Source organism: Pan paniscus, chromosome 5 (genome assembly GCF_029289425.2).
Source record: "Pan paniscus chromosome 5, NHGRI_mPanPan1-v2.0_pri, whole genome shotgun sequence".
Taxonomy (NCBI): Eukaryota; Metazoa; Chordata; class Mammalia; order Primates; family Hominidae; genus Pan; species Pan paniscus.
The window spans coordinates 83872200-83891045 of record NC_073254.2 but is presented as its reverse complement, the minus strand read 5'-3'; the positions used below and the strand labels follow the sequence as shown (position 1 = coordinate 83891045).

Below are 18846 nucleotides of genomic sequence, written 5' to 3'. Positions count from 1 at the left end.
TCCATATTATGTTTGTGAAATTCATCTATATTATTGAATATAATAACTGTGGTTCATTCAGTATTACTGCTTCATAGTATTCCACTTTATGAATTTATCACAATATATTGTTTCTAGCTTTTCATTTTTATAAATCATGTTGCTCTGGGCATTCTTGGAAATATTTTTGGTTACCATGATCCCCTTTCTGTTGAATATACACTTTGGAGTGCAATATCTGTGTCATAGGTATGTACATGTTCAACTTTAGTAGATAATGTAAGCAGTTTTCCTAAATCATTGTCCCAATTTAACTCCCACCAGCAATATAAGAGACATCCTATTGCTACATATCCATGTCAGCAGTTAGGATTATCTCTCTTCTTTATTTTAGTTATTCTCCTTGGTAAATAGTAGTAGTATCTCATTGAGGTTTTAATTTGCATTTCTCTGACTACAAATAAGATTGAAAATATGCAGATATCCTTTTCCTGAAGTGTCCACTCAAGTATTTCCTTCTTTTCTCTATTGCATTATTTATCTAGTTATAGTTAATTTGTAAAAGTTTAAAAATTATTTATCTGGATGCAAGTCTTTTGTTAGTTATGTGTGTGGCAAATATCTTTCCTCACTCTGTGACTTGTTTTTGTAGTCTCTAAATGGTGTTTGTGTTGAAAAGAAGTTTTTAATTTTAACATCCAATGTATCCATCTTTTCTTATGAACAGTCATTTTTGGTCCCAATTTATCAAATCCTTACCTGTCCTAAAGTCTTGAAGGTATTATCTGCGTTATAGTCTTAGATTATCTTCTAATTGCTTTATTATTTTCTCTTTCACACTTTTCACAGTTACATCTACAATCACCCAGAATGGATTTTCATGTGTGGTGGGTGGTAAGGGTCGTTTCTTTTTTAAATCGTCAACTTTTTAAAAAAATTATTTTTATACTTTAAGTTCTGGGATGTATGTGTAGAACATACAGGTTTGTTACATAGGTATACAAGTGCCACGGTGGTTTGCTGCACCCATCAACCCATCATCCACATTAGGTATTTCTCCTGATGCTATCCCTCCCCTAGCCCCTCTCCCCCTGGCAGGCCCCAGTGTGTGATGTTCCCCTCCCTGTGTCATGTGTTCTCATTGTTCAACTCCCACTTATGAGTGAGAACGTGCAGTGTTTGGTTTTCCGTTCCTGTATTAGTCTGCTAAGAATGATGGTTTCCAGCTTCATCCACGTCCCTGCAAAGGACACGAACTCATCCTTCGTTGTGGCTGCATAGTATTCCAAGTTGCATATGTGCCACATTTTCTTTATCCAGTCTATCACCGATGGGCACTTGGGTTGGTTCCAAGTCTTTGCTATTGTGAACAGTGCTGCAATAAACATACATGTGCATGTGTCTTGAATTGACCCAGCATCATTTGTTGAAAAGACTATATTCTGTGTGGATTTCAATTTGAAAATTTTATAGAATAAATATTGTATCTATATTTATAACTATGATTTCTCTTTATGTTTGTAAGGCTTAGCAATTAGGATATGCTATCAATTTATCATTTTAAGGCTGATTTTGTCTTTTTTTAAATGTCAAAGTATTTATTTTACCTCAATTGTTGGAAGAACTCATTGGTTGGAGCAGCTAAACCTAGATCTTTGTGGAGAGATAATGGAAAAAATCTGTAATAGGTGTTTGATTTTCTACTTAAATCTATTCACTGATTACTAATTTGCTCAGTTTATTATCTGGAGTCAATTTTTAGTCATTTATATTTCTCCAGAAAATTATACATTTAAAGGCATGTTTTATTTTTACTAATATAAAGCTACATTTAATATTCTGTTAAATGTGTGAACAATTCTTGTAAATACTGTTTTTCATTTGTAGTTTTGGTATGATTTTTGTTTTCCTATTGTTACGGTCTGTATATTTTATAAAATGAATGTCTTTGATTCTGTTATCTATTGCTGTGAAACAAATTACTCCAACACTTAGTGGCTTAAAACAACAAACATTTAGTATCTCATGCAATTTCTGAGGCAAGGAAATCTAGGGGCAGCTTGGCTGGTTCAACATCTCTCACAAAGTCACAGTCAAGCTTTTCTTCCTGGGCTGCCATTGTCTCAAGGCTTGGCTGGGGCTGGAGAATGCACTGCTAAGCTCACTCACTTGGATACCGACAGAGCTCGATTCCTTGCTAGCTCTTGGCTGGAGGCTACATTTCCTTTCTTTCTTTCTTTGAGACAGAGTCTCCCTCTGTTGCCCAGGCTGGAGGGCAGTGGTGCGATCTCGGCTCACCGCAACCTCCTCCTCCGGGGTTCAAGCAATTCTCCTGCCTCAGCCTCCAGAGTAGCTGGGATGACAGGCGCCCGCCACCACGCCCAGCTAATTGTTTGTATTTTCAGTAGAGACGGGATTTCACCATGTTAGCCAGGATGGTCTTGATTTCCTGACCTCATGATCCGCCCACCTCGGCCTCCCAAAGTGCTGGGATTACATGCGTGAGCCACCGCGCCCGGCTGGAGGCTCCATTTTTTTTTTTTTTTACCGTGCAGCCCTCTCCATAGAACTGTTCACAATATGGCAACTTGCTTTTCACTCCTTTCCCCTTCTCACTCCTCTTTTCCAGCAATAGATCAGAGAGAGAGAGAGAGACAAAGACACAAAGAGACAGAGAGAACAAGAGAGCTCAACGTGGAAATTATACTCTTTCAAAGTCTAATCTCAGAAATGACTTACCATCACTTCCACATCTGCTATTGTTCAAACAGACTAACCCTGGTATAGTGCGTGTGGGAGGAGACTTCACAAGAGTGTGGGTACTCGGAGGCAGGCAGGGTCATTGAGGGTCATCTTGGAGGCTGGTCACCACTGATCCTGGTTATATACATATTTTATATATATATTATATATTTTTTATATATTATATGTATTACATATATTTTGTATATATAATTTATATGTAATATAATATATATAAAAGATATATAATTTATACATATAATATATATGTATTTTTTAAGACAGAGTCTCATTCCATCACCCAGGCTGGAGTGCAGGGGCACGATCTCGGCTCATTGCAGCCTCCGCCTCCTGGGTTCAAGCGATTCTCCTTCCTTAGCCACTGAAGTAGCTGGGACAACAGGCATGTGCCACCATGCCTGGCTATTTTTTGAATCTTTAGTAGAGATGGGGTTTCACCATGTTGGCCAGGCTGGTCTCAAACTCCTGAGCTCAAGGGATCCACCCGCCTTGGCCTGCGAAACTGCTGGGATTACCGTCGTGAGCCACTGCGCCCAGCCTGGTAATAGTTTTGTTGTGAATTCTATTTTTTTCTGATATTAATATTATTTTCTACTTTTGATTTGTGTATTTACATATATATATGTTTACATGATTTTTATCTTTATATTTTTAAACTTTTAAAATGTCACTATTTGGCTGGGTGTGGTGTCTCAGGCCTGTAATCCCAGCACTTTGAGAGGCCAAGGCAGGTGGATCACTTGAGGTCAGGAGTTCGAGACCAAACTGGCCAACATGGCAAAACCCCGTCTCTACTAAAAATGCAAAAAAACAAAGACAAAAAAAAACAAAAAAAAACAAAAAAACAATTAGGGCATCGTGGCACATGCCTGTAATCCCAGCTACTTGGGAGGCGGAGGCAGGAGAATCTCTTTAACCCAGGAAGCGGAGGTTGTGGTGAGCCAAGATCACATCACCACACTCCAGCCTGGGCAACAGAGTGAGTCTCCATCTCAAAATATATATATATATATTTTTTTTTTAAATTAAAATGCCACTCTATTTTAGCAAATCATGGGTTTTGTTCATTGAATCTGAAAGTCTTCAGTTTTCCATAGAAGAACCGAAAACATTTAAATGTACTGTCCTGATACTTGGCCTTACTTCTTATTCCTCTTATTTTCAAAAACATTGTTGAATTATATTTGTGTCTTTATTAAGATGATGTCCAAACAGGAGTTTAAAATTTCTTCTGTATAATCATGGAACATTCTCTGAACTGGCACATTGTAGACACTCAATAAGTATTTGTTGAATCAGTGATACAGATAGATGGATGGTTGGTTGAAAGAGGAATGATGCCGCTTTGCTAGGGGAGGTGAGTGTAGGACTCCCTCCCTCAAAGTAGTCTGTTAAACAGGGAAGTGGCTGCTTGGTTATCTCAACAAGTATTCACTCCATATTTTGAGCTAGACATAATCATTGAAAGAGAGCTAGAATGCCTTCCTATTGACTTCCTGGTCTGCTGGGAATTTTTGCTTCCTTCTCCCCCAGCCATCCAATTTTTCAAGAAAAATTTTCTGTTTGCCAGCTTATTTCCCCAACTCCCCTACTCTTTTGCCTTTCCTACCCTCTAAAGAGAGTCTAGGTCTCACAGGTGATCTTTTGTAGCTCTGTGATGCCTAATAATAGAACGGAAAAGGAGATGGGGAAGAACTGACAGAAAGACTAAAGAAAGGAATTAACTAGCGAGTGTAAATGGAGCTGCCTAAGGATGCAATGCAGGGGAAAAAATAAAAAATAAAAATAACACACACAAAAAATGGATGGGGACTACATGCTGAAGGGACTCAAGTCAAGAGGGAGAATTTGGGCTGCGAGTCAGCCAATGAGAGATTCCAAAAGGAATAGAAAGTGCTGAGAAGACAAAAGCACATGTAGCCTGATAAGGGCATGGTGACCAGGAGCTCAGGTCCCTCAGAAATGAGTGTCTAGTTCATGCCATCAGGTAAGCTACTAAGACTAGCAGAGCTGCAGCCTGATATAGGAGGAATCCAGATGGATAATGGAGGAAGGAGATGATGAGTATCAGTTGCAGCCCTGGGACTGGTGCAGAAGCAGGGGTGGAGTTCCTCCTATTAACTTCCCCTATTGTAGATTTCACTGGGAAGAGATGCCTCTTGGTACAGTGGAGGAACTGCTCCTTGAATGTATTCAAGTGGCACATTTGGCTCCTTGAAGTGGATCCAAGTGGCACATGGGATAGATGGTGGTAGAAACAGAGATGTGCATCTCAGAAGGACATGTTGTCCTTCTGCCAGTTATAGTTCTGCCAGTAGATAGCCTCTAGGGCTCAGCCCCTTCAGGGATTCTTTTAGCTGCAGAGGTGCAGCTTAAACAGGTGGCCTTAAGGTGGCCCTTAACAAGTGGCCTTAAACAGGTGGCCTGAAAAAGGTGGCCTTAGCTAAGGCCACCACCCCCATCCCCTCAAAGGTTGGCATGCAGTGACTGATGGAGGGCCATGTTCACCCTAAGTGAGGCAACTCCAGCAGGCACCTACAGCTTCCTGTGGAGTTGGCTAAGGCAATCAGGTCTGCATCACAACCTGACTTCTCCCTCTGCTCAATTGTTTTCCCCTTCTTTTCACAGCTGTTGGTCCCAAGGGATACCCTAGAAATATACTAAACGCTAAACATTGTTTCAGGTCTGCTGTTGGACAACTCAACCCATGGCAGTGCTCTGTAAGACTACGGAGATTTTGTGGGATTAAAACTAGTAGAGGGTATGAAAGCCTTTTTTTTTTTTTTTTTTTTTTTTGGCAGATGCAGTATTCTGAGAAATGGATTAACATGATTTAAAATGGTGGCCAAGAAATATGATTCTTCTTATTTCATTGGAAGGCCTGGAAGTGTAAGAGGCTAAAATATAAAAATCTGTTTGTATTGACTTATTTTTCTCCTGTTATGGCTTGTACTTTGCTGATCCTTTGCATTTTAAATAATTTTTGTTAGGATGTTAGACATTGTAAATATTTTATTGAAAGTCTAGATTTGGGGCTGGGTGTGGTAACTCATGCCTGTAATCCCAGCACTTTGGGAGGCGGAGGCGGGCAGATCACGAGGTCAGGAGATCGAGACCATCCTGGCTAACACGGTGAAACCCCGTCTCTACCAAAGATATATGAAATTAGATCTTAGGCATCGCGTCATAGAGGAACTACGTCTTCCAGAACCCTCGCGCCCTGCGTCGTGCTGGCACTTTTACCGGCCGGGCCTTAGAGCGGAGCCTGTAGCCGGGCGCCATCTTTGACGCTGGCAGTCTTGGTTTTCTGCTAGTGCTGCTGCTGCTCGGAGGACGACGGACGGCAGCGGCCAAGCAAGAAGAAAGACGTAGCAGCAAGCGGGAGTCGGGGATAGTGTCATCGGTTCGGGTCCCACGACTTTGGAGCTTGTCTCAAACTCCACATACAGAAAGCCACCGACCTTATTCCGGTATCCTACACCCATTCCCCACCCTCATTACACTCCCACCCCTGGCCCTCAGCGTGGGAGTCAAGAGCAACAGGGACACTTCCGTACTCCTTGTAGGATTGGTGAAACCGTAATGAAGAACACCCCTAAACTCCCATAATCGGTGCGGATTCCTGTGGGGAAGGCCTATAGTGTTGACATCTTCCAGGCCTTGATTCTGGACCTTGAGAAGGAGGCTGTGGAACTAGAGATAGCGATGCTTTTTAGGATTTGGGGATATTCCCTGCCCAAAAAATTCCTGGAAAATTGACTAGTATTAAGTGTGAAGAAATCTTGAAGACCAGAAATTGGATCTTACTGAAAAACTGATGTTTTTTTTGTTTTTCAGATTATATTGTTCAGCTATGGAAGATGGATTTTTTTTTCATGATCCTTTGACTCTCAAGTTCATCTTTAAATGAACTCTTTTTTTGTTTTTTTTCTTTGTTTGTTTTGTTTTGTTTTTGAGGAGATAACTAACCCTAGCTGTCTCCAGTCTGACAAAGGTTATTTGAATGGACTTAATCTCCCAGTAGTTGGGAGATGTTTTAAAAACACATGCTGTGTTTGAATTGTGGCTGAGAGGTTTTCTTGGCAATGTGAGGAGGAAAATTTTTTCTGCCTCATTATTATTAATTCATGGATTGAGTGTTGGTTCGACCTACAGGCGTAATAGATTGGAACTCAGTGAAGACACAGACGTTCCTGTTGAGAGCAACCAGCTAATGATTACAGTTTAAAGACAATTTCTGTGATCAAGTTGTCATTTGGAAGATTAAACCCATTTCACGAGGACTTGGAGCCTTGTCCTTGCTTTGAGGAAGCAGTGGCTTGTTTCAAGAAGCCACTTCTGATCTAAGAATCTACCCAGCATGCCTAATCAAGGAGAAGACTGCTATTTTTTTTTCTATTCTACATGTACCAAAGGTGACAGCTGCCCATTCCGTCACTGTGAAGCTGCACTAGGAAATGAAACTGTTTGCACATTATGGCGAGAAGGGCGCTGTTTTCGACGGGTGTGCAGGTTTCGGCACATGGAGATTGATAAAAAACGCAGTGAAGTTCCTTGTTATTGGGAAAATCAGCCAACAGGATGTCAAAAATTAAACTGCGCTTTCCATCACAATAGAGGACGATATGTTGATGGCCTTTTCCTACCTCCGAGCACAACTGTGCCTGAGTCACCAGAAGAGGAAGTGAAGGCTAGCCAACTTTCAGTTCAGCAGAACAAATTGTCTGTCCAGTCCAATCCTTCCCCTCAGCTGCGGAGCGTTATGAAAGTAGAAAGTTCCGAAAATGTTCCTAGCCCCAAGCATCCACCAGTTGTAATTAATGCTGCAGATGATGATGAAGATGATGATGATCAGTTTCCTGATGAAACCAAAACACCTACCCTGCAACCAACTCCTGAAGTTCACAATGGATTACGAGTGACTTCTGTCCGGAGACCTGCAGTCAATATAAAGCAAGGTGAATGTTTGCATTTTGGAATAAAAACTCTTGAGGAAATTAAGTCAGAGAAAATGAAGGAAAAATCTAAGAAGCAAGGTGAGGGTTCTTCAGGAGTTTCCAGTCTTTTGCTCCACCCTGAGCCTGTTCCAGGTCCTGAAAAAGAAAATGTCAGGACTGTGGTGAAGACAGTAACTCTCTCCACCAAACAAGGAGAAGAACCCTTGGTTAGATTGGGTCTTACTGAGAGACTGGGGAAACGAAAATTTTCGGCAGGCGCTGACAGTGATCCTCCATTAAAGCGTAGCCTGGCACAGAGGCTAGGGAAGAAAGTTGAAGCTCCGGAAACTAACACTGACGAAACACCAAAGACAGCTCAAGTTTCCAAGTCTCTTAAGGAGCGATTAGGCATGTCAGCTGATCCAAATAATGAGGACGCAACAGATAAAGTTAATAAAGTTGGTGAGATCCATGTGAAGACATTAGAAGAAATGCTTCTTGAAAGAGCCAGTCAGAAACATGGGGAATCGCAAACTAAACTCAAGACAGAAGGACCTTCAAAAACTGATGATTCTACTTCAGGAGCAAGAAGCTCCTCCACTCTCCGTATCAAAACCTTCTCTGAGGTCCTGGCTGAAGAAGAACATAGGCAGCAGGAAGCAGAGAGACAAAAAAGCAAAAAGGATACAACTTGCATGAAGCTAAAGACTGATAGTGAAATTAAAAAAACAGTAGTTTTGCCACCCATTGTTGCCAGCAAAGGACAATCAGAGGAGCCTGCAGGTAAAACAAAGTCCATGCAGGAGGTGCACATGAAGACGCTGGAAGAAATTAAACTGGAGAAGGCACTGAGGGTGCAGCAGAGCTCTGAGAGCAGCACCAGCTCCCCGTCTCAACATGAGGCCACTCCGGGGGCAAGGTTGCTGCTGCGAGTCACCCAAAGAACATGGAGGAAAGAAGAGAAGATACTTCAGGAAGGAAATGAAGTTGATTTTCAGAGCCGTATTAGAATGGAAGCTACAGAGGCTTCAGTTGAGACCACAGGAGTTGACATCAGTAAAATTCAAGTCAAGAGATGTGCGACCATGAGAGAGATGCGCATGCGGAAACAGCAGGAGAGGGAAAAATCAGTCTCGACACCTCTTCAGGGAGATGTAGCCTCTTGCAATACCCGAGTGGCAGAGAAACCAGTGCTCACTGCTGTGCCAGGAATCACATGGCACCTGACCAAGCAGCTTCCCACAAAGTCATCCCAGAAGGTGGAGGTAGAAACCTCAGGGATTGCAGACTCATTCTTGAATGTGAAATGGGCAGCACAGACCTTGGAAAAAAGGGGTGAAGCTAAACCCAAAGTGAACGTGAAGCAATCTGTGGTTAAAGTTGTGTCATCCCCCAAATTGGCCCCAAAACGTAAGGCAGTGGAGATGCACCTTGCTGTCACTGCCGCTGTGAAGCCACTCAGCTCCAGCAGCGTCCTACAGGAACCCCCAGCCAAAAAGGCAGCTGTGGATGCTGTTGTCCTGCTTGTCTCTGAGGACAAATCAGTCACTGTGCCTGAAGCAGAAAATCCTAGAGACAGTCTTTTTTTCTTTTTCTTTTTCTTTTTCTTTTTTTTTTTCTTTCTTTCTTTTTTTTTTAATATACTGTAAGTTTTAGGGTACACGTGCACATTGTGCAGGTTAGTTACATCTGTATACATGTGCCATGCTGGTGCACTGCACCCACTAACTCGTCATCTAGCAGTAGGTATATCTCCCAGTGCTATCCCTCCCCCCTCCCCCCACCCCACCACAGTCCCCAGAGTGTGATATTCCCCTTCCTGTGTCCATGTGATCTCATTGCTCAATTCCCACCTATGAGTGAGAATATGCGGTGTTTGGTTAGAGACAGTCTTGTGCTGCCTCCAACCCAGTCCTCTTCAGATTCCTCACCCCCGGAGGCGTCTGGCCCTTCCTCACCCCAAATGAGCATGAAAACTCGCCGACTCAGCTCTGCCTCAACAGGAAAGCCCCCACTCTCTGTGGAGGATGATTTTGAGAAACTAACGTGGGAGATTTCAGGAGGCAAATGGGAAGCTGAGGTTGACCTGGATCCTGGGAAAGATGAAGATGACCTTCCGCTTGAGCTATGAGAAATGATTGATAGCTGAAGGTGGTAGTGAGGACACTTTAAAAAAAAAAACCGCCAAAAAACTGGACTTAGTTTCATCTATTGTAACATTTACCTGAGACGATCATTTCTTTAGTCTAGAATTTGCCCCAAATCAGAAGTATACCTCTGAATTATCTGTATGTGTCCTGGATTCCTTGGGGTCAGATTTTTAAAGTTACTTTATAACCATTTTGTCCATTTGATGCCATTGTTTATCATCTTTTGAGAAAAAAGTTCTGTCATACCCTTCTCTCCACAAAAAAGAGACTGAGAGGGAGATCAAGTGAAAGGGTGTAAGCAAACTTAATGACTCCTTGAGGTGTTTGTCAGTTTTGGCTTTTTTCTCCTTTGTTGTATTCTTTATGTATTGTCTTGATGTACTTAATATTACCTGAGTTTGAAATGGATGAAGACAGCTGCTACCATTAAGGACCAAATTTTATGCTACCACTAAACAAAAATACCCACTCAGTCTGCGTTAAATTGTATGTCTTTGTAAAGGTATTTAGAGATTCAACTAAGCTTTAAAGAGGGCTGAGCAGCTCAGGAAGCCTGTAATGTGGGCATAACTCTTTGGACCTGATCTTGATGCTTCTGCTGCTCTGTTGGCCTCTGAAGAGCAATATCTAATTTATTATTACTGTAATTTTTTAAAAGGCTTTAAAGTGCCTCAGGGGTCCCCTGAAACTAATTTTCTATTTCTGGGATTCCCTGGATTCATTATATGAGATGGTGACATGATTAGAGGAATTCTTTTTTCGTATGAAAATTGTCCCTTTTCTTCTTCAGTACTTGCCTCCTTGCTGGCATTGAATTAACACAGGGACAAAATTTGGTTAATTTTTTATTTCTAATTCTCCCAACAAACCCCTGTTGCCCAGTATTTATGTGGTGGCCTTTAACCACCTGAGGGAAAAAATGAGCTTATTCAAGCTGCCAATATTTATCTATGGGCTGTAGCAGTACACCGAATTGTACTGTGCCAGGGATATTGAGATGCTCTGGGGGTGTATTGTATACCTGCCAGTTTTCTTCATTTCTGAATTGAGTTTTCTTTTCTTGATGTTGGTTTCCTTCATATCACCTCAAGGTTTAGATTTGTGAAGGAATAAGCATGACGGAAATAATAGTCTTGAAAGGAGATATGTTGTATATAATCAGAAGGAAGAGGAAGGAAGGATTTACCCATTTTGATATTTTGCTGTAGGTGGCCAGTTTTGTTTCTCATAGGGAAATCTGACCCACCTGTCATGTTGGCTCCTAAGGAACTGCTGTTGTAAGCGGCTCATCAAGAGTTGAACTTCACGTAGCCTTGTTGGGAATATGGAAAAGGAAGAAAGCCACAGGACTGCCCATTCAGTCTTGTTAAGATTGGGATGATTCTGCACAAGCAAAAATGACTTGAAATTTATGTATCGACACACCTCTAGCAATCCATCTTCAGCTGACTGAATGTTGTATGATAGCCCTTCTCCAAAGCAGGGGTAGAATGTTCAGGTTTCACCACGGATTTTCTACTTATTTCGCTTTTGGAATCAGCTTACAGATTCCAGGTCCCTTTTGTATATATTCTTTATTCTTTTGCTTTTTTAAAAAATAAACTTGTATTAGTCAATGTTTCGTGTTCCGCATTATTTGAACCATTTGCCCTTACAGAAAGAGAAATACTTGTTTGTGTTTTAAATACAACCGATGTAGGAAAAAAAAAAAAAAAAAAGAAAGAAAGAAAGAAATTAGCCAGGCGTGGTGGTGGGTGCCTGTAGTCCCAGCTACTTGGGAGGCTGAGGCAGGAGAATGGCGTGAACCTGGGAGGCGGAGGTTGCAGTGAGCTGAGATCGTGCCACTGCACTCCAGCCTGGGCAGCAGAGCAAGAGTCCGTCTCAAAAAAAAAAAAAAAAAAAAAAAAGAAAGTCTAGATTTTGTAGTCTTCCTCTGGAAAGCCGAATTTTGTTTTGCCGGGGAGTTCAGTTACTTACCATTCAACCTGATCCTTTTTAAGCGTATTTTTAAGTTTGGGAGTATACGTCTAGAGTAAGTTTTTCTTTAGGGCTAATTTAATTATCCTTTTGAAGCACGCCTCTTCAGGAGGCTCGAGGAAATATTCAGGGTGGTCAGCAATGCCTCCATTCTGGCTGGCTGCAACTCAACCCCCAGCTCACAAATCCCAGTAGCTGTTTTTGCCTGGCCTCATAGAGTTTCATTTCATGCATATGTAGCCTAATATTCAATGAAGGACTCAGGATAGCTGCCTGTATAGATTTCTGGAGTTCTTTCTCTCTGTGCCTCACATTTCAGCTCTTTTAGCTCCTTTAACTCTGATCTCTGTCTATTAAATTCAGTAAGTTGGATCTGCCTTGTCATGGTTCCTCCTCTCTTACTGCAGTCTTGGAAGTGCCTACATCCAGAAAGCCATGTTGGTTATAGGGCTTACCTCATTTCTTTTCCTGTTCTGAAGACTCACACTTCTGTGCTGTGTCTGTTTTCTAACGTCTGAAAACAGCTGTCTCATGTATTTTGTCCAATTTCCTAGCCGTTTACAGCAGAGAGACAGATTTGGTACCAGTTATTCTATCACATTGAGAAGTGACAGTCCCTAAACTTGCTCTAAACATGTTTAGATTTAATGTGAACAACTAATGTTTCCATTTTCAGTTTCTCTTAGCAGTTTTCACGAGCTTCAATCCGTTAATTCTCAAATACATCCATAAATCACTTGGAATATCTTAATGCATTGTATGAAAGATAATTCCTCCTCTGTACCCATCAGCAGCACTCTTCCTTTAAATTGTGGGATATGTTTTTCTGAGACTGTGGCTTTAGCGTGTACGAGAACAATTCAGTTGTTATCCCCTCATTTTGGGGAGTAAAAATCATAAGAACGAGGAGCATTATAGTATCTCATCTTGTCCAACAAAAACCTAGGTAACTTTGGAAGTTTTCTTCTCTCTCCCCCACTCTCCCACTTCTATGTGTGTATAAGTGTGTTTATTGAATAAAGAGCCTTTTATTTTTATTTATTTATTTATTTGAGATGATGTCTCACTGTCATCCAGGCTGGAGTGCAGTGGTGTGATCTCAGCTCACTGCAGCCTCCACCTCCCGGGTTCAAGCGATTCTTCTGCCTCAGCCTCCCTAGCAGTTGGGACAGACTACAGGCACATCCCACCACGCCCAGCTAATTTTTTGTGTTTTTATTAGAGACAGGGTTTCACTTGTTGGCCAGGCTGGTCTTGAACTCCTGACCTCAGGTGATCCACCTGCCTTGGCCTCCCAAAGTGCTAGAATTACAGGCGTGAGCCACTGCCTCAGGCTGAATAAAGAGCCTTTTAGATAATGTCTTGCCTGACAAGTTTAAAACAACTTTCTTACCAGATATGCCATAATAAAAATCTCCAAGAAATTTTCCTTAGGCTACATCTCAATGGGCCATTTACTACTATATCAATAAACTTTATTACATAATAAGATCTTGGTGTTTATCAGAAAGGGATTTGAGCCAGGGTGTTTTAAGTTGATTAGTATCTTGAGTGAGAAAGATCTCTGTTTTCATTAGCCTTCTCAGAAAAAATTCCCCCTATTTATCAGGAATGCAAATGTTTCAGATTGAAGTGGGTACCCAGACATAGCTCAACATTGCACAAACAGGTGCCAAGGGGAATCTGTTTCCTTTTCTATCTAACTCCAACTCCTTTGAATTTTTTTGACAGGTACTTAGAAAAACTGGGATTGACAAAGTGATACAGTTTGAGTTATATGTTGCCATAGAAAGAGGCAAGTTGGCAAATATTTTGGTAAATCATTTCAAGATAGCTTTGAGGAGGTCCTCAAAGCTTAGTATTATACATAGAGCAAGAGGATTATATGAAGTATGAAGAGAAAATTTCTTCTGATTTTCTAAGGAAGATATTGTTTAAGATCCAAGACTAGAAAACCAGTTGAATAATGTAATAGTAGTGCTTGGGCGAATCAAACCTTTTGGTGTGTTAAGTTTAAATTCTCAGGAGGATCGGGAAATCCATGGAACCAGATGGCTCCTAATTGTTTACAAGGAGAAAAAAGTCATGCAGGGGTTGAGAATTGCATGGTATTAAAACCTATAGGGTTAAAAAAATTAGAAAAAAACTAGTGTGGAGTTTGGAGTATTTCAACTGGTAATCAAATACAGAATGTTATGAGATAGCTGATGAGATATTATTTCGCTAGATTTCCTCAAATAAATAAAGGCTGTTGATGGTTCCATCAAGACGGTTTTGCGTGTAGGGAAATAATTAGCATGTGTTTTATTTCCGTTAACATATGTTCGTAATTGCACCCATACACTTCCTTAGAAGGGGAAAGTTTGCAGGCCTCTGAAATGACCATTGTACTTCCATAGCAGAATTCAAAACCAACACTATAGAAAGCATCTATAGCTGCCTTAAAGAAAAAAATTGGTGAATCAGCCAAGGGTGACGGGAAACATGGGGCCTGGTAGACTTGTCATATCTTGTTACAAATGTTCTCAAAAAAGCATTATTCATGTGCCTCTGGTTCCTACGACTAGATATCAGATATCACCAAGTCTCTGTCACTGAGGAGCTTATAGCTTAAAAGGGGGACTTTTAAATAAGTAAGCACACTAGTAGACATTAATCAGCTCACCAACCCCAAAATATTGGAGCATTAGGAAGAACTGAATTCGAATCTTTGCTCTGGTACTTAAAGTGTGATTATGGGAATGTGTTTTAATTTTAATGAACATCAGTTCCCATCTCAGTTAATAGCAACCAAGCTTCCCGGTAAAAATTCTATGGTTATCCTTTATGTATCTTTCCCCTTGCCTCTTACTGCCAATTTAGCAGCACGTCCAATTGATCCTACTTTCAAACAGACGTGACTACTTCTCTCCCTTTCACAGTGACATCCAAGGCCTCAACATCTATTGCCTAGACAATTGGCCTCCAGTCTACTTCTACTTTTGTCTTCCTCCCCTTGATCCCTGTTCAATTTTTCTTGGTTGAATAGCCATATTGATCCTTTCAGGATGCATTGGATCACAATACTATCTTGCTCTAACCCCTTCAGGTCCCTCCCATTGCACTGGACTATACAAACTCTTGGCTGGGCATGGTGGCTCATGCCTGTGATCCCAGCACTTTGAGAGGCCAAGGTAGACAGATCACTTGAGGTCAGGAGTTTGAGACCAGGCTGGCCAACATGGTGAAACCTCAACTCTACTAAAAATACAAAAATTAGTCAGGCAAGGTGGCATGTGCCTGTAATCCCAGCTACTCGGGAGGCTGAGGCAGGAGAATTGCTTGAACCCAGGAGGCAGAGGTTGCAGTGAGCCGAGATCATGACACTGCACTCCAGCCTGGGTGATGGAGTGAGACTCTGTCTAAATCTATCTATCTATCTATCTATCTATCTATCTATCTATCTATCTATCTATAGATATATCTGGGATTAGTGGTGACCAGCTTCCAAGATGACCCTCAATGATCCTGCCTGCCTCCGAGTACCCACACTCTTGTGAAGTTCCCTCCCTCACACACTATGCCAGGGTTAGTCTGTTTGACTAACCCTGGTTAGTCAAAAACAAAAACAAGGAAATAAAAAAACCCAAACTCTTCAGTATGCCCTTCAAGGCTCCACGTGACCTTGCCGTGTCTACCTCTTCTGCCTCATCTGAACCTTAGCTCTTTCCACACCCTTCTCATTCTGCTACAGTCATCTAGTTCTTACTGTTCTATGAGCAGCTCATTTGCTAAGCTCATTTCTTCTCCAAGGAGTGGCTCCATTTCTCGAGCGATTCCCATTTCCACTGGCTGGTTTATCATTATCATATAAGCTCCATGTCTAACTCAAGTGTTACCACTTCAAATGGGTTTTCACCATCCTAGCTAAAATAGCAGCCACTGTCTCTCTTGCTCTGTTTTATATCTTCATGGCAATATTGCCAACTGAAATTTTATTGTTATTATTTTAAAATATTATTTATTTCTTACTAGAAGGTTAGTTCTGTAATGACCAACTTTTCCTGTCGTGTTCACTATTGTTTTCCAAGCGCATAATCGATACCCATTAAATATCTGTCAAATGAATACATAATTTTTAATGGGGATGATAAATAAAATATTATTTTTTGAGGAGGGAATAAAAGAACATACGTATATCTATAAATACTACGCTTGATCTTCGCCAAAAGGCCGAGAAGCGATACGTATATCTATAAATACTTAAAAAGTATGAAGTACTACAATATTAATATTCATAGATATATAACTAAAAGGGTTGGATGGTAAACAAAGTACTTGGACATGTTTCTGGTAAGTTTCTCTATGAGCTGGGACATAAGTTTTACATTTAATCCTATTTTCTATGTCAAAGGAGGATAAGTGAGTTTTACCCATTGAACAAATAGACCCATTACTCATATTTCACAATTAGCTGCTTTATGCATATTTGACCAATGTTGCACTTTAAGCAATTACAGATAACACTTAGTCCTGGACTTACAGATGGTTTGACTTATGGATGGGGAACGCAGTAGAATATTGTGTTCCCAATAATGCTGCCCATTTACAAAAGCAGCGTTTCCATCCTTTTCATTAGTTAAAAGTGAATAGTTTTTACTAATTAAATTAATATTTAATATTTAATTTGTGTCAATTAAATATGCACGAATTCTGCACAACCCTCAGCCCCCTTTTGCAGATTCTGATATGACAGTTGAGTATTATTATATGAGTAACGATAACTGTCAGGGCCAATGTTGGAAGCAACCATGTGACCTACTAATACAATATTTATCCTCTGTCCCTTTGATTTTCTGTTTAGTAGGCTCTCCAAATTATCACTCATTATGTATCCCAAAGCAGAAATCAGTGTAGGTAGCATTACTAAACTTAGCGAATAAAAATATGGGATGCCAAGTTAAATGTGAATTTCAGAAAAACGAGTGCTTTTCTGGTATAAGTATGTCCTATGCATAAGTATGTAGGGGTACAGTTTTGCTAAAAATTATTTATTGTATATTTGAAATTTATATTTAGCTGGATATCATGTATTTTATCTGGTAAACATATATATAGGATATAGCCAGTGACATAATTCCTGATGCCATCACTGGTCCTTTGGCTCAGACCACAGTATTTCTAATATCAGCGGAGCACAGCTAGATTGTTCAACTGTTGCATCTGTTAAGGTGGTTAGAAGATGGTATTTCATGGAACAAGAATATTTACTATGCCTTCCTTTATCTAAGTGCCTTTAATATGTTTCCTTTTATTTGAATACCTTTGAGTGAGAAATAGACATAAAGGAGAGTTTTCCTATGATGCCTGACTAACTCTGAATACTTCCTGGCACTTGTAAGATAAACTTGGTCATGATAAATTAAGTGATCAGTTATTGCTCCCAAGGTTTCTGTCATCTGGGTTTAGGGTCAGAGGTGGATTTTCTGTGAAGTTAGGAAAACTATAGCTTTAGGGCCGTCACTCGCATAGGTCACTTCCATGGCCCCGTGCCTAATTTTGCATTCTTTTTCTTAAATACAAAACAAAGAGACCTCCCACACTCTATAAGTGCCATGAAAACCTGCATTCTATCCCCTCATCCCCCACCCATGTCTAGGGATAAACAGTCTAGCATGCTAGCTCTAGATAATTGCTGCTTTGGATAATTTCCAGATAAAATGCCCAAATTGACAAGACAAATGTTTTACATGTAAACAAGTTGCACTTACTTATCTTAGGCCCCCAACAACCTGATTCATTTCAGCTATTGGCTTTTTCTTTTCTCTATGGTCACAGTTATCACAGTATGCTCTCAGGAACATGGGGGCAGAGCTTCAACGTTAAACAGGTCTTTCTGTTTTCCTTTCCACTGGGAGATACCTAGTTCAATGTTCCTGTAACCAGTTGGAATATATGCCAATCTCAAAGTTAAATTCTGGCTCTTTAGGAGGGAGCTTTCATCTGAAGACCTGGGATCTTCAGATTATCACTGCGTTGTCACTTCCCCTAATTTAACAGCTGCTTGTTTTGCTTTACTCCAGTCCTCAACCCCCAGATGAGGTAGTAGAGATTCCCTACTGTTTCGTGGAACACCAGCAACATGGACACAAAGGCAAACTCCAGCTTTCCTCACACCTCTTAAAGAGCATCTTGAACCCTACAAGTCTAGATGGCCCTGGCCTATTCCCTGGGGGATATTTTTTCCCCATAGGTAGGGCTGGTGAGATATTATGTTGGAGTCACCCGGGGCCTATTCTTGTACCTCTTCTGTCTTTCTTCGGGTACTTTCATTCACTTGGTAATCCCATCTTTTGTCATGGCTCTAAAAACCATCCAAATGTTGACAGCTCCCTAGTTTATATCTGGGAAATTATAGGAGGGTTTAGAGTAAAGAAGTGACCCCATACATGCGTGATTAACACATGCTTAAAGGATCAGCCCCGAATTCTCCCTTGACTCAAAACTTATTCAACTGTCTATCTGGGTGTCCTTTAGGCATCTCAGACATACTGTGATCACAGCTGAGCTCCTGATCTTGCCTCCAGATATGGTCTTTCTGCAGTTTTCCGTATCTCGATAAATGACAACTTCATCTTCCCAGTGTTTCAGGCCAAAAATCTTGGAGTCATTTCTGACTCCTCTGTTATTCTCACGTTAGCTGTTCAAACTATCTAAATAACAGTCTACCTACTAAATACCCTTTGTCTCTACCTTCAGAGTATATCCAGAATCTGATCCCTTCTCAGTATCTTCACAGCAAACACCTGGCCCAGGCCACCTCATCTCCTACGTGGCCTTGTAATTGCCTCCTAACTGGTCTCCCTGCTTCTGTTTTCAGCCAGCTTTAGTCTGTACTCAATGTAGCAGTCAAAGCAGTCTTTTCAATACATAAGTCAGAGCATGTTAGTTATCCTCTGCTCAAAAGCCTCCAAGAGCTTCCCACATTAATAGGAATAAAAGCCCAAGTCCTATAATGGCCTGCAAGGTGGTATCTGATCAGACCCTCTGCAATGACTATT

The 18846-nt window shown here is 40.9% G+C and overlaps 2 protein-coding genes across 4 annotated transcripts in view; one reads left to right on the top strand and one right to left on the bottom strand.

Annotated features, from left to right (window-relative positions):
- The window catches only part of LOC129398006 (protein eyes shut homolog), a 573864-nt gene that overhangs the window by 61378 nt on the left and 493640 nt on the right, over window positions 1-18846 (bottom strand). The gene's annotated exons all lie outside the window — the stretch shown is intronic.
- LOC129397990 (zinc finger CCCH domain-containing protein 11C-like) lies at window positions 1145-13269 on the top strand. 2 transcript variants are annotated; one of them, XM_063605335.1, is made up of 2 exons: window positions 1145-6513; window positions 6898-13269. In XM_063605335.1, the coding sequence occupies exon 2, from the start codon at window positions 7103-7105 to the stop codon at window positions 9326-9328; it is 2226 nt and encodes a 741-aa protein (XP_063461405.1). In that variant the 5' UTR covers window positions 1145-6513; window positions 6898-7102; the 3' UTR covers window positions 9329-13269. The 2 variants fall into 2 exon arrangements, with proteins under 2 accessions (XP_063461405.1, XP_063461404.1); XM_063605334.1 differs by having other exon boundaries at window positions 6594-13269.

Bases quoted from the DNA above. Each gene is read 5' to 3' on its own strand.
- LOC129397990 (XM_063605335.1), top strand. From the start codon at position 7,103: ATGCCTAATCAAGGAGAAGACTGCTATTTTTTTTTCTATTCTACATGT.